Below are 14,070 nucleotides of genomic sequence, written 5' to 3' on the forward strand. Positions count from 1 at the left end.
TGTTTTGCAATAAAGAAAAGTTGTATAAGGAGAGTTCTGATACTTTAAATTCTCAGAATCTCAACCTTTTACCTTTTATCCTTTAAAATTACTTTGTATGCCTTAGAATTAAATTAATACATACATATATGGAATCTCTTTTAAACAAATGTGACCCTGAATCTCATATTGAGCAAAAATAATGAAAATGAATAATAATAATAAAATAACAACAACTGACATTGTGCACATTAAACAAGGTAAGGAAAACATCAGTTTATCTCCTTGGTGATAAAAACCACCTGTGACTGGTAGAAGAGAGAAATCAACTAAAGTGGAAAAGTAATTACTATAAAATCTCAAGAAAATTTAGGTTGGGATACAATCCCTACTACGAAGATCTGTGGCCCAGCAATGAATTCATATAGAGTCTAACCTTAAACACAGAAACAACCATGTTTTCTGGAGCCCATGTGAAAAGTGTCTGGCAGGTGAACACTCGGCCGTTATGCCCCTGCAGGAAGTTGTGTTCCCCATACAGTACTAAATCTCCAAAGTTTAGTGTTTAAAAATATCTTTCCTCGTCTAAAACCAAACAAAATCCCTCCCTACGTCCCAAAGTCCCAACAACTCACAGTACAACATTTCTAGTCCCTCCACTCGTGCTGTGAGAGCATGAGGCCGCAGGTGAACGGAGGGAGGACAAACACACATTCTGGGAGGCTGCTGGCAGAATGCTGCTTGTCAGACCTTTATACTCCGGTTCAAAACCATTAATACCTTTACACTGTGGTTCAAAACCAGCTCCTCATGTAACCCATTAGAACGACGTGGTTTTTTTTTTAAAAGTCTATCTGAAAAAGGCGATTCCCCCCCCCCCTAAAATTAATACAAAGTTAAAAGAAATGCAAATGAGCTACGATCTATTCCAAGCACAGCACCACCAGGAGACCACACACACTATTTGGTGTTGGTTATCCTTGTGTTCTTTTAAGGCAGTGGTTTCCACAGGTCAGTTCAGAGATAAGCAGCATGGTCCATGGCAGTTTGTTTTGCAACTGCAGTTGGTTCTCTGGGAATGTCTCACTTCATTCCCTGGAATTAGTACTTTTTGGTTCAGAATCCGGAGGGAAAAGGGAAGCTCGGCTCCCCTGGCACAGGACTGGTTTTTGCTGGCGCTGGTCCACCAGGCCTCGCTCCCTCTGTGGAGCAACAATTCACCTCTCTTCTTTCTTAGGCTTTTACTAAAAAATCATCAAGTTTGTAGGAACCTGTTGTTTGTTACTTTGGCAGGCAGCACTCAAATGCTTAAACCACAGCAATGCATTCATCCTATTGCCAGCTTGAAACTTGTATGAATTTCCTTTCTCAGAGTCAGTCAGTAGGAAGAGGTCAGGATGTTCCGGGTCATCAGCGATCATCACCATCCATCCTACCACAGACACATTCTTATTTGATGTGGATTTGAAATGTTTCTTTCTGTAGCTTTTAGAGATTTGGCAGTATAGTTAAAAAGTTGTGTCCCACACAAAGCTGCCCAATATTTTGTCCAAGATGCTACTGTAGGCTTTTTGCCTTCCTTTAACAAAGTTTTTCTCTTGAGAACACCTTGAATAGTAACAGCTCCTGGATATAAATGTACTGCCAAATCTTCTGATTCTGCAGAACTTTCAAAAGCAGGCCATGAGGTCTCTTCACTTAGTTCAGAACCATCACTGCTACCTATTGATATTCCACTAGACAGAGTAGAACTTTTGGCTTGGCCTCGAGATGGTGCGTGGGGCTCCAAGATGCTATTGTCTAATAGATGTGTTGGCCCTGCATTTGGGAATGTCGCGCTCTTAAATTCTGCTGTGTTCATTTTATGAATGAAATTATAACTCAGGCTATGGCACTTCCTATGTCTGTGTGGAATCAGGTTCCGAGGGGATGGCAGTGTGTGTGGTAATCAGGCTCCTTCAGCGGCCACACGTCTTCCACTTTGTGGAGATCCCACTTCAGGGCCCACTAAGTCTTCCCTAGAGGCGGCAGAGTGCGGTGTGCTGGTCCCCGGTTCTACCTTTAATGAAAGCTTGCAATTATCATCTTCCACAAACTTTAGTGGTTCTTCTATATACTGAACAGAGTTCAGATATTTTTGGACATGAGGCAACATGGGGTATCATATGCACAAGACTGCTGTAAATCAGAAATTATTCAAAGGATGTTATTCATCAAATTTGATCTCTGCTCACTTTCTAGAATGCTGCTAGTTGACGGGTATGCTGAATCAATGTAAGTTAAATCTGACAAATAGATACTTAAATAGGGAATTCAGGGCGTCATCTTTAAGCTACTTATATAGTCTCTGAGTCTTTTGCAGTTTTCTTTACTCATTACATATTCTAATTTTTCAAAGGTAGTTTTGTCTTTCGACTTAGTAACGCCCATGTTTTCGCCAACCTAAAAATTGGGGCGCTCTGTGAGCCAGAAACCACTGCCATGAGTGCAATAGCTCCTCAGTTTCTTCGCAGTTTTAATATAGTGGCTCAAAACTGCTCTAATTTTTAATGTTTGAGCATGAAGAATCTCTTTAACAACCCACCAGCTTACATGATTAAATCTTCTTGTGAAGGCAACTGTATTTGGTGCAGAACTATATTTTTCTTTTATATTCCATCCACAAATTGAAAGCTCATCTGGTTGAATGGCTTTAAATACTGGGACATCCATTAGTGTTATTTGACCCGCATATTCTTCTGGTGTAACCTTAAGAATATCAAATACCACGGCATCAAAGCTTTTCTTCAATTCAGAACCCTTGTCACTTAATGATTCCGAACTGCTACTTTTCTCCAAAGCGGTAGCAGCAACATTAACACTGCTTGCCTGCCCATTCAGTAGGTCCACGCTTCCCACAACATCAGTCCTGCTGCTATGTCAACAGCACAGAAGACTGACTAACTGCTTCACGCTGAAGGCCACAAATACATTATCATTCTTGTGCAGCCGTGGCCGTCGCCTCGAGGGATGGGGAGACCCGCTGGCCAACCCCACTGCCACCCTGCAGGGAGCGCCTGCTAGGTGACCCAGCCACTTAGCGCCCTGTGGCACTGTGGGGAGGGGAGGGAGCGGGATCCACCCCGTCCGCAGGGGCTGGGGGAGGAGGGCCGCCTGGCGGGGACGCGCGCCTGGGGGGGGGGCCTCAAATCATTATTCTTAAAAAGAGGGGGCAGGCTCTGGGGAGGCCAGGAACCGAGGACGGAGAGGGGAGAGAGACCAGGTGGTGGAGGCTGCAAGAACCTGCCCGTTCTTTCTAGATCACACCGCTCTTCCGAGTCCGAAGTGGAGCCAGACTGAGTCTGTGGGGACCGTGGAGAAGGAGGGCCTGGGGTAGGACTGTGAGGAGGGATAGAAACCCCTCCCCCGCCTCACTGTGCCGGGACCTGGTGCACCAGATGCCTCAAGGAAAGCCCCGTTCTCACCTGAAAAAAGGACCACCTAGTGGTTTGGGTTCGGGGAGGTGGCAGTCATTTCCTTGAAAACCAAGTGGACTGTCGTTGCCAAGACAACTCGGGATGTGCTGATGAGCTCCGAGTTTTCACAAGAAGTTAGGGTTCTGGAACACGTGCACTTGCCCCCTTGCTCCCAGCACTGTGTTCTGATGAGGCTGTGGGCGGTGGGACTGTGGTGCTTGGCTTTGCATCAGGAACCGTGTTGCCATGCTGTTTTCCAGATGAGAGTGTAGTGACCACATCTGGGGAGGGTCTCCTCAGAGCACAACGGCCAATGCAGCCCAGGCCAGTCATGGTGTGGTTTCAGACCGCACAGCACAACTAAGCTTTCTTTTCAAAGTAACTTTATTTTGGAAAAGTTTAAATCTCACAAGAAGTAGTAAAAAAGTATAGTCACTCTCATGGCCGCGTCCCACACTAGCTCCCCCTGTGGCATTTCCAGCTGCAGGGCTGCCGACACCAGGGTGAAGCTCAGTGCACACTCGCTGCTTTGTTTCCAGTGCGCCTTCCAGCCTCGGCACAGCATGGACACAGAACACCCACAGCGACACCAACAGACCACACCCTCCTGTCCAGCCCAGGCTGCGCCTGCACCGCATACAGCCCAGCAGGCTGAGCGCAGAGCCCTGCTGTCCCCACCTGAGCCAGACAGGAGATTTGCAAAGATATAAGATAATGCCACTCTTCTTGCTAATTTTTGTGTGTGGAAAATAGTCATTTTTCTTAAAAATATATTAGAGTTTATATCTTTATTTTTAAATGAATAAATTGTTTTGAAATGTCTGTTTTAATTTTCAGTGCCATCAGTGCTGACAGATGTGACCCCATGAAGCCGAGCTCCGGGGCCCTAAGATGGAAGGGCCTACCTCTGAAGGCCACACACATTACACCTGCTCTGGCAACCTTTTGCGCACCACGTAAACACACAGGGCTGGTCATAGCCTAACTTATTCAGAAGCAAATGAAAGTCCAGCAGCTTCTGTAGTGATTGTCTGTCTCCAGGGGACTATGACTCATATTCAAACTAAGTATTTTAAAGTGACCTTTTATTAAGCCACTTAGTACTGAATTCAACTAAAAGTATAGTCATCCAAGCAATTGAAGCTATTCACTTACATTGTAGAATTCTCCTCTTCTTTTCAGAATAATCTTGCACTTACACCTACTTTTACTAATCAAATCCACGAAGTAAAGAGGAGGCTTTAACAACGTGCTATTCTCCCAGTGTCTGCCTTGGTGCTGGACCGGCCCACGGCGGTGAAGCACAGGCAGAGGGCGGCTGTGACGAGCAGGTGCATGCCCTCGTAGAGGAGCTTCGGGGAGAACACGCTCCAGATGAACAGGTGGTAGCGCAGGGCGGTGACCAGGACGATGTAGGCGGACACCGGGATGGAGCTGAGCAGCGCGTAGCAGAAGCAGGCCCGCCCCAGCGCCAAATCGCTGCAGGTAAAGGGGAACGGGTTAGTGCACTGTGCTCTGTTCCAGTGCTCTGTCACTGACATTTGTATTTTGAAAACGTGGAGGTAAAGCTTGCTCCTGGGCCTGGTCAGTCTGGTGGGCAGAGGTGACTGAGGAGATGGGGCTGCAGGCAGACACCTCCTGTCACGCTACTTCACGCCCCATTTTGCAAAAGTATCTACTTAAAAACGACAGGCATGCACTGCTATCCCCTCACGTGTATGCTAACCTATAAACTACGAAAAGATAACCGCACAAGACTAGGGTCAACTATATGCCAACAAACTGAACGATCTGTAAGAAACAGATAAACTCCTAGACACGTACCATCTTCCAAGTCTGAGTGTAGAAGAAAGAATCTGAAAAGAATGATAACTACTCATGAAATCAAAGCAGGAATAAAAAAACTCCCCACAAACAAAAACCCTGGGCCGATGACTTCATGGATACATTTAACAGAACACTTAAAGAATTATTAACGTGAATTCCTCTTAAACTATTCCCAAACATTCAGGAGGAAGGAAGGCTTCCAAGCTCATGTTCCGGGGCCAGCATCATCCTCGTTACAAAACCAGACAGAGACTTTGAAAAAGAAAGCTATAGGTCCGCATCCCTGATTAACACAGATGCAAAAATCCTCAACAAAATGCTACCAAATTGAGCCCAGCAAGATCACACACCATGACAAGGGCTAAACAGAGCCTGGAAAGGGAGGCCAGCCACATGGTCTAGGACAGAGGTGGTGACAAGAGAGCACAGCGGGTAGTCAGTCTCTCGATAAAGGGCGCTGGAACCTGAACAGATGTGCAAAAAGTGAAGCTAGGCCACCAACTTACACCTCATAGAAGAAGCAACTCAAAACGGGTCACAGCCCTAAATGCAAGAGCCTGAGTGTCAGCGCATGCTGCCTCACTCTACGCTCAGACACCGAGGCCCCCACGTGCTCCCCTGGCAGCTGTGATCCCTGATGCCCCAACTCCATCCCCACCCTGATCCTGACCCTGACCCTGGCCTTGCTCTGTGAGGCCACCTGACTCCGGTGCTCTGGCTTTGGGGTAATTAGTTCACTCTCATGGCCGCTCCAGACCTGAGCTCCTGCAGCAAGTCCTTGTACACACACCCCGGGTCCCACTGGGGATCCAACCATCAGGAAGGGGAACCCCAGGGAGCTCGTCACCTCCAGGAGCCATGGCACCAACAAGGAAGAACTGGGAGAAGCTTGGTTGATAGGTGGGCCTTGGCCCATCCCTGGCCCTCGCCTGGGGGGTGGGTCCTTCTCAGCCATGGGAATAGGGGCTTCCACAGTCATATTCCAGGCTCACCCTTCCTGTCACCCTGGCAAAGGGAGCTGCGCACTTGAGGGGCATGGCCAGACTGCTGAGGGACAGAGGAGGAGCTGCACCTGCTTGGTTCCCAACTCAGGAAGTTCACCAAGTGGCTGGCCCACAGCACGGGCCCCGCATACGTCGCAAATGCCGTCAGGAACATGGCCGGGACCTCCATGTAGGTGTTCAGGCCCACGAAGCCCGCCGAGATGTCCACCGTGGCGATGTTATTGGAGTTTCCCTGGAACGATATGGCCACGCTCACAACACGGCCATGTGACTAGGAGAAGCCAGGAGCCACGGCCGCCCGCCTCTCCATCTGTCCCGCTGACCCCATGTGTCACAGAGACACAGGACACACTTCCAAAGGCGGTGAGGAGCAAGTGCCAGGTCTGAGCGTGGGGAGACTCTACGGACGGAAGTCTCTGGTGAGCTGCAGCAAGCTCTGCCTTTCCTCAGATCTCTCCACCTCACAGACACACGGTACACCCTCCCCCAGGACCCTGTCTAAGGGCTGTGTGTGGCCGCTGGGGTCACACGGCCAAGGGGCCATTGCTGGAGGCTGAGGGTGGCTGCTGGGCCCTGGGGATCAGTGACTGAGGGTACAGGCGAGCAGGATGGCAACGAGAGTACAGCCACACCTCAGCAGATGCAGCTGTGCAGACGGTCCGGCGGCAGCCGTGCCCGCGCAACTGCTGCATCATGCCTACAGACACGCATACGGCAGGAGCAGCACCCCCCCCACTGCTGCGTCATGCCTACAGACACGCATACGGCAGGAGCAGCACAACCCCCCCCCCCCCAACTGCTCTTTCACCGACTAACACTGACACTTGCAAAGGACAACTAAGGTACATGACACAAAGTTACTGGTGTGCCCACAGAGATAAAGAAAACCTACCTGGAAATAGAAGAACGCCTGGCCAAACCAATAGTGCATGATAGTGACCTCAGCCGCCCCGTGCCCCAGGGGCCTCCAGAGGAACCTGGCCATCAGAGTCTGGGTCAGGAGGCTGCACAGCAGGACAGGAAGGTTATGTGGCCTGAAGAGCAGGGCTGCCAGGAGCACCAGTGCACTGTGCACGTCCCACAGACCGACAGTCTTGGCCTGGACATCTGCCGTGAGGACTTGAGACTTAAGCACCTGTTTGATGCCCGTGAACAGAATGCCAAGGACAAACACGTACACAAAACGTGCTTCAATGATGCCCCTAAGGAAAAGCAAAGCAAGTTAGCACATATTTCCTCACAGAGACCGAGCGACCACTCAGCTAACAGGCCCCAGCCCCATCTGCCGGGTGCCCCGTGCCCCATGGAAGCACCCAGGACCCCTCGTGTGTGCCCTCCTCTGATGCAGGTGGCATACAGGAACCTTCCTCCTCTTGTCCAAGGAGGACCTGGTACAGCTCTGCCAGGAACAGCCACGAGCTCACAAGCAGACAAACACCTGCACATGTCTGCACATACAATGATTTCGTCCATACCATCTGTTGTGTGGGCAAGTTAATCAGGACTTCTGATGCTCAACCGTGATACTTGCAAATGAAGAGACGGCACCTGCACCCCACAGAGCTGTCCTGGAAACTGAGGGAGGGACTCATGTCCAGTGTCTGCCAGGTGCCTGCTGTGAACTGAGTATTTCTGCACGTCACCTACAGCTGTCTGCAGAGGACGCAATCTGTGACAACATGCCAGAGAACTTCATCGTGTAGAACACACACTCCTACAACATAGTTAACTAAACTCCATACCTGGCCCTACCCTCTGCAGCCCCACCTACACTGTTGCAGCAGCTCTTTCGTATGAATAAGTCTGTCCAGGCTCAGGTTTCAGACCGAGAACCAACAAATGATCTTCACGGCCACAGAAGCGAATACAGGCAGCTGCCACTCTCCTGCGTGACCTGCAGCTCCCCTGGGGCCGCCATTTTGAAATGGCAAAGGTCACCCTTCCTTTTCCCTTTAAATTAGCCAACCGTGCAAGACTGGGAGCCTAAGTTCTCCCACTGAGAGTGAGGGACAGATGAGGTGTGTCAGCAATAAAAGCCCGAGTGGACGCCTGCTCCCAGCCCCCAAGCACACGCCCCTCCTGCAGGAGGAAAGGTACGGCCTTGCTGTCTGGCTCCCGAATGTCCTTGGTGTTCAGCCAGGACCCCAGTTTTAGGGGATCGCCTTCTTTCTTACGAGACTTTTTAAAAATCTCTCAGACAAGCAGCAGCTGGTGTCAGCATACCCCATAACTATCAATAAGAGGCTCAAGACCTGGCCTTAGCACCAGCCTACCTTGCTTCACAGCTTGCCCTCAGCTGGCATTTCCAAGCCCAATACAAGTAACAGTCATACACAGATAGCTCTGTAGCTCCTGCAGGGCGGCTCCAGGCAGTGGCTGACTTTGTACCATCCGGTACACCTGGCGGACAGCTTCAGACCACAGGTTACAACCGTACACATCCACAAGAGACACAGTCTGGGGCAGACTCAGTGAGCACCAAAGCCCCACTGAAGCAAGTCCTCCCCATAGTGGTGTCTTCTGCATAGCAGTTCTCCCATGGTAGTCACAGCTGGTCCTCACAGCAAAATGGCCTGAAGGACAACTCCTCCCAGTGATGCCAATAGCAATCAAGGTTAAACTACAGCAACTAGATATAGAATTCAAATTAATGGTTACAAGGATGATCAATGAGAGCTTCAAGGGACTTAGTGAAAATGTGAAAGACATGCAAAAGGACCAGTCAGAAATTAAGCACACACTAACTGAAATACAGAATGATTTATAGGGACTCAATAAGAGAGTAGAGGAGCCTGACCATCAAATCAGCAATTTGGAATACCAGGAAGCAAAAAACACCCAATCAGAAAAGCAAAAAGCACCCAAAAATATGAAGATAGCCTAAGAAGCCTCTGGGATAACTTAAAATTTACCAGCACTTGTGTTATGGGGGTGCCAGAAGGAGAGCAAGACATTGAAAATCTATTTGAGGAAATAGTAATGGAAAACTTCCCTACCTGGTGAAAGAAACAGACTTACAAGTCCAAAAAGTGCAGAGAGTCCCAAACAAGAGGAACCCAAAGAAGACCACACCAAGACACATCACAATTAAAATGCCAAGGGCTAAAGACAAAGAGAGAATCTTAAAAGCAACAAAAGAAAAGCAGTTAGTTACCGACAAGGGAGCACCCATACGGCTGTCAGCTGATTTATCAACAGAAACTATGCAGACCAGAAGGAATGGCAAAGTGATGAAAAGCCAGGACTACAACCAAGATTATTCTACCCAGCAAAGTAATCATTTAGAAATGAAGGTCAGATAAAAAGCTTCACAGACAGGAAAAAGCTAAAGGAATTCATCACCATCAAACTGGTGGAGGAGCAGGAGGAGAAAGAAAGTAAAAAAGAAGAAAAGACAGACAGAGAAGAGGAACCAAGATGGCAGCCTAGGTAAGCACCTAAGCTGCCGCCTCAAACAACAATTTAAAAAACAACTAAAGTCAGAACAGACTTCAGCCAAAACCACAGGAGAGCTGGCGGAGTGGGAAATCTACAACGAGAAAGAAGGAGAGAAGCTCACGGATCAGACTGGGAGCCGCAAAGCGCTGAGGTAGGGAGACGCTCGCGCACGCAGAGAGGAAATGCGGCTGAATGCCTGGCTGGCGGGAGGGGAGGAACTCCCGATTGCACTGAACCCTTTCCGACTGTACTGAATCCCAATCCCGGCCGAAACCTCATGGACCGAGGCTCATACAGGTGGAGCCTGGACTGTAGAGAAAGGCACCCAGAGACTCAGAGACTGGGAGGCGGGGTGGGAGGTGGGGAGCCAGGAGCCGCAGTGGGCAGGGTCTACAGTAGCGAGCATGAGTGAATATGCGCAGAGGTCTGACCACGGAGTTTGCCTCGGCCTCTCCATAGTGGAAGGAGGCAGAAGCTCCAGACTACAGAGACCCAGCCCCTGAGGCTCCCACACTCTTGCCTGGGGAATCTGAAACAGTCAGGAGGAAACTCAGGCAAGTGCACAAGGGCAGGGCTGATGAGAAGCCAAGACTCAGCTCAGCCCTGAGAATCCGCCCTATCCAAGCTGAGCACAGAGGCTTCTGCAATTTTGCAAGTCTGATCCTATAAGACTGTCTCCAATACAGAAGGTATCTCAGAGTAAACACAGCTGATACCCACATCCAAATGGCCTGAAGGTCAATTTCTCCCAGGGATACCAACAACAATAAAGACAGCTACAACAAGGCTGTACACGCAGTCCACAAAGGGGAGCACCAAGAGTGTCTACCTCAGGTAACTGAGGAGGCTGACACACTGGGCCATATAGGACACCAAACACACAAAACCATCCTACCAACTCTGGGAAGCAGCAAAAATGCCGAGACAAGGAAATTTTAAACAAAAGAGATGAAGGATACAGAGTTCAAAACCACAGTTTAAAGGTTATGCAAGAATATCCTAGAAAAGGCTGATAAGTTTCATGAGACCCAACTAAAAATTATACATAAACTGACTGAAATGGAAAATACTATGCAGAGATCCAACAGCAGAATGGAGGAACACAAGAATCAGAGCCAAAAGACACTCCTCTGGAGAAGCAAGAAGAAAAGAGAATCCAGAAAGTTGAAGATAGTGTAAGGAGCCTCTGGGACAACTTCAAGGTTACCAACATCAGAATTATGGGAGTGCCAGAAGAAGAGAGAGTGCAAAATACTGAAAACATACTTGAAGAAATAATATCAGAAAACTTCCCCCACCTGGTGAAAGAAATAGACTTATAAGAACAGAAAGCCCACAGAACTAAGAGAAATCCAAAGAGGACACATAATTAAAATGCCAAGGCAAAAGACAAAAAGAGGATCTTACAAGCAGCAAGAGAAAAGCAGTTGGTTACTTATAAGGGAGCACCCATACGACTATCAGCCGATTTCTCAACAGAAACTATGCAGGCCAGAAGGGAGTGGCAAGAAATGCAAGAACCTACAACCAAGATTACTGCATCCAGCAAAGTTATCATTCAGAATTGAAGGGCAGATAAAGAGCTTCACAGATAAGAAAAAGTTAAAGGAGTTTATCACCACCAACCCAGAATTATATGAAATACTGAAAGGTATTATTTAAGAAGAGGAAGAAGATCAAGTGAATTAAAAATCTGAGGAACAGAATAAACTGGTGAATATAATAGAATCAGGGGCAAAGAAAGGGAGTGGATTGATAATTATCAGAGGGAAAGGGGTGTGTGGGTGCAGAAAGAGACTGGATTAAAATCCTATAACCTATGGATGAGGACAATGGCAGGGGAGGGGGTGGAGAGGTAAGGGCAGAGGGTGGGGCGGGAACCGGGTGGAAGGGAGCTATGTGGGGGGGGGGGGGAGAGAAGGAGAAACAATTGTAATAATCTGAGCAATAAAGATTAAAAAAAAAAAAAAGAAAGAGCCGAAACCTGTTCGGCTCAGTGGATAGAGCATCGGCCTGCAGACTGAAGAGTTCCAGGTTCGATTCCCATCAGAGGCATGTACCTTGGTTGTGGGCACATCCCCAGTACGGGGTGTGCAGGAGGCAGCTGACCAATGATTCTCTCTCATTGATGTTTCTCTCTATCCCTCTCTCTTCCTCTCTGTAAAAAAATCAATAAAATAGAAAATATAATAATAAAATAGCAAAAAAATAAATATTTATCAACAATTAAATCTAAAAATAAAAATAAAAGAACAATATAATGAACAAAATAAACTGATGAATAAAATAGAATGTGCGGCATGGAAACATGGACGAATGAAAACAGACTGACGAATCTCGGGAGGAGAGGCAGGAAGAGATTAACCAAAGATATTCATATTAGAGGCTTGATGCACTAAGTCCTGAGGGGGGCGAGGGGGACCGGGATGCGGGGGGAAATCCTGAGGGGGTGGTGAGGGGAACCAGGGATCCGTTCCGCTGATGTTCAAGTCTCAGGAACCACCTGGTGGCTGCTTTCACATCCTTTCCTCCTGGCAGAAGTTCACTCACCACCAGGGCGCAGCTCCTGCATTGAACATCTGCCCTTCGGTGGTCAGTGTGTGTCACAGCAACAGTCGCTTAGGCTTTCATAGAGGTCTGGTGCACAAAATTCACGCATGGATAGGGTCCCCAGTCCTGGCTGGCCATCAGGGCCTTTTTGGCTGCCGGGCCAGGGCCTCCCTTCCCTGGCTGCCAGCTGGGGTTTTTCTTCATTCTGCCACCCCCTGGTGCTTAGCACGCGTCATAGTGAGCAATCAAACTTATGGCCTCCCAGTAGAACTCCCAAAGGGACACTTTGCGACTTAATAGATACACATCACCTATGGACACAGACAAGAAGGTGGTGAAAGTCTTAGGTGGGACGGGACCAAGTGGAAGGGGTTATGGAGGGGGGGGGTGAGGGAGATACCTGTAATACTTTTTTTTTTTTTTAATATATTTTATTGATTTTTTACAAAGAGGAAGGGAGAGAGAGAGAGAGCTAGAAACGTTGATGAGAGAGAAACATCGACCAGCTGCCTCTTGTACACCCCCCACCAGGAATGTGCCCGCAACCAATGTACATGCCCTTGACCGGAATCGAACCTGGGACCTTTCAGTCCGCAGACCGACGCTCTACCACTGAGCCAAACCGGTTTCAGCTGTACCTGTAATACTCTTAACAATAAAGGTTTAAAAAAATGTCACACAATCCCCTCCGGGGATGTGCCCGCTACCAATGTAATGCCCTTGACCGGAATTGAACCTGGGACCTTTCGGTCTGCATACCAACACTCTACCACTGAATCAAACCGGTTTCGGCTGTTGTTCATAATTTTTATCTTTACCTTTTTCTTCTTTCTCTTGTTAAAAAATACCTTTCAGGGATAACCCAGGGGAGAGGATCCAAGATGGCTGCTCAGGTAGACACCTAACCACAGCAGCACACAACAATTTCAATGGAATACAACTAAAATGTAGAGTGGACATTGCCCAGAGCTACAGGTAATCGACTGAATGAAAATTCTACGACAAGAAGGAAAGAGAAAACCAGAAGGAAAATCAGAGGAGCTGAAAAAAAGCCTAAGGTACGGAGACATGCTGCGCACCTGCACGCGCGTGTGGAGAGGACGCAGCTGGAGAGGAGGAGAAGGCTGGGTGCTTGCTTGGCGTTCCCTAGCAGGAAGGAAATAGAACCCCCGGCCTGGGCTGAACCCCTGAACTGGCAGCGCTGAGCCCCAGTTATGGGCCAAACCCTGGGGACCCAGGCTCGGGCAGGGGGAGACTGGGCTGTGAGGTGGAATCCCAGGGGAGAGGCGAAAAGCGGAGCCCCCAGAGTCGCGCACACTGTGCACAGACGCACACAATGCGCGCAGGGGACAGAATGTTGACTCTGATGCTGTATTGCCCTGGCGGGAAGAAACAAAATCTCCGGCGGTGCTGAGCCCCACTCCCGACTGCCCTAAACTCCAGCTCTAGGCCAATCCCTGGGGACCCAGGCTCAAGCAGAGGGAGACGGGGCTGTGAGGTGGAGTCCTGGGGGAGTGGCGAAAAGTGGAGCCCCCGAAGTCGGGCACACTGCGCGCAGAGGACAGTCTGTTGACTCTGATGCTAGAGTCCCCTAGCAGGAAGGAGAAAAAAAGCTCCAGACTGGAGGAACGTGACGAGGAGCAGGAGCCCCTGCCGGACATCGGCCAGCCAGGCGCCAGCAAGGAACCGGGTGACGTGGCCCCCAGGAGGGGGGTGCCCCTGAGCCTTCGACCACTGAGCGCGGGTAATGGAGCCGAGGCCGGGGGCTGCTTCCTGGGCAGCGGTGCCGACCCCGGCAAGAGGCTGAAGCAGCGCAG

The 14,070-nt window shown here is 49.1% G+C and overlaps 1 protein-coding gene and 1 pseudogene across 5 annotated transcripts in view; both read right to left on the reverse strand.

Moving 5' to 3' along the window:
• Positions 1-1,843: 1,843 nt before the first annotated feature.
• Positions 1,844-4,358, reverse strand: LOC118707133 (annotated as a pseudogene).
• The window catches only part of PIGG (phosphatidylinositol glycan anchor biosynthesis class G), a 30,229-nt gene continuing 19,962 nt past the window's right edge, over positions 3,804-14,070 (reverse strand). For 2 of the 5 annotated variants that reach the window (XM_045574024.1, XM_045574025.1), the window contains exons 11-13: positions 7,158-7,467; positions 6,254-6,497; positions 3,804-4,913 (exon numbers count right to left, since the gene is read on the reverse strand). In XM_045574024.1, coding sequence (XP_045429980.1) covers positions 4,687-4,913; positions 6,254-6,497; positions 7,158-7,467 — 781 coding nt within the window. In that variant the 3' untranslated portion in view covers positions 3,804-4,686. The remainder of the gene's footprint in view (positions 4,914-6,253; positions 6,498-7,157; positions 7,468-14,070) is intronic. The other 3 variants (XM_036417031.2, XM_045574026.1, XM_036417034.2) reach the window with 3 other exon arrangements.

This window comes from Pipistrellus kuhlii, unplaced genomic scaffold, assembly GCF_014108245.1.
Source record: "Pipistrellus kuhlii isolate mPipKuh1 unplaced genomic scaffold, mPipKuh1.p scaffold_m20_p_58, whole genome shotgun sequence".
Lineage (NCBI taxonomy): Eukaryota > Metazoa > Chordata > Mammalia > Chiroptera > Vespertilionidae > Pipistrellus > Pipistrellus kuhlii.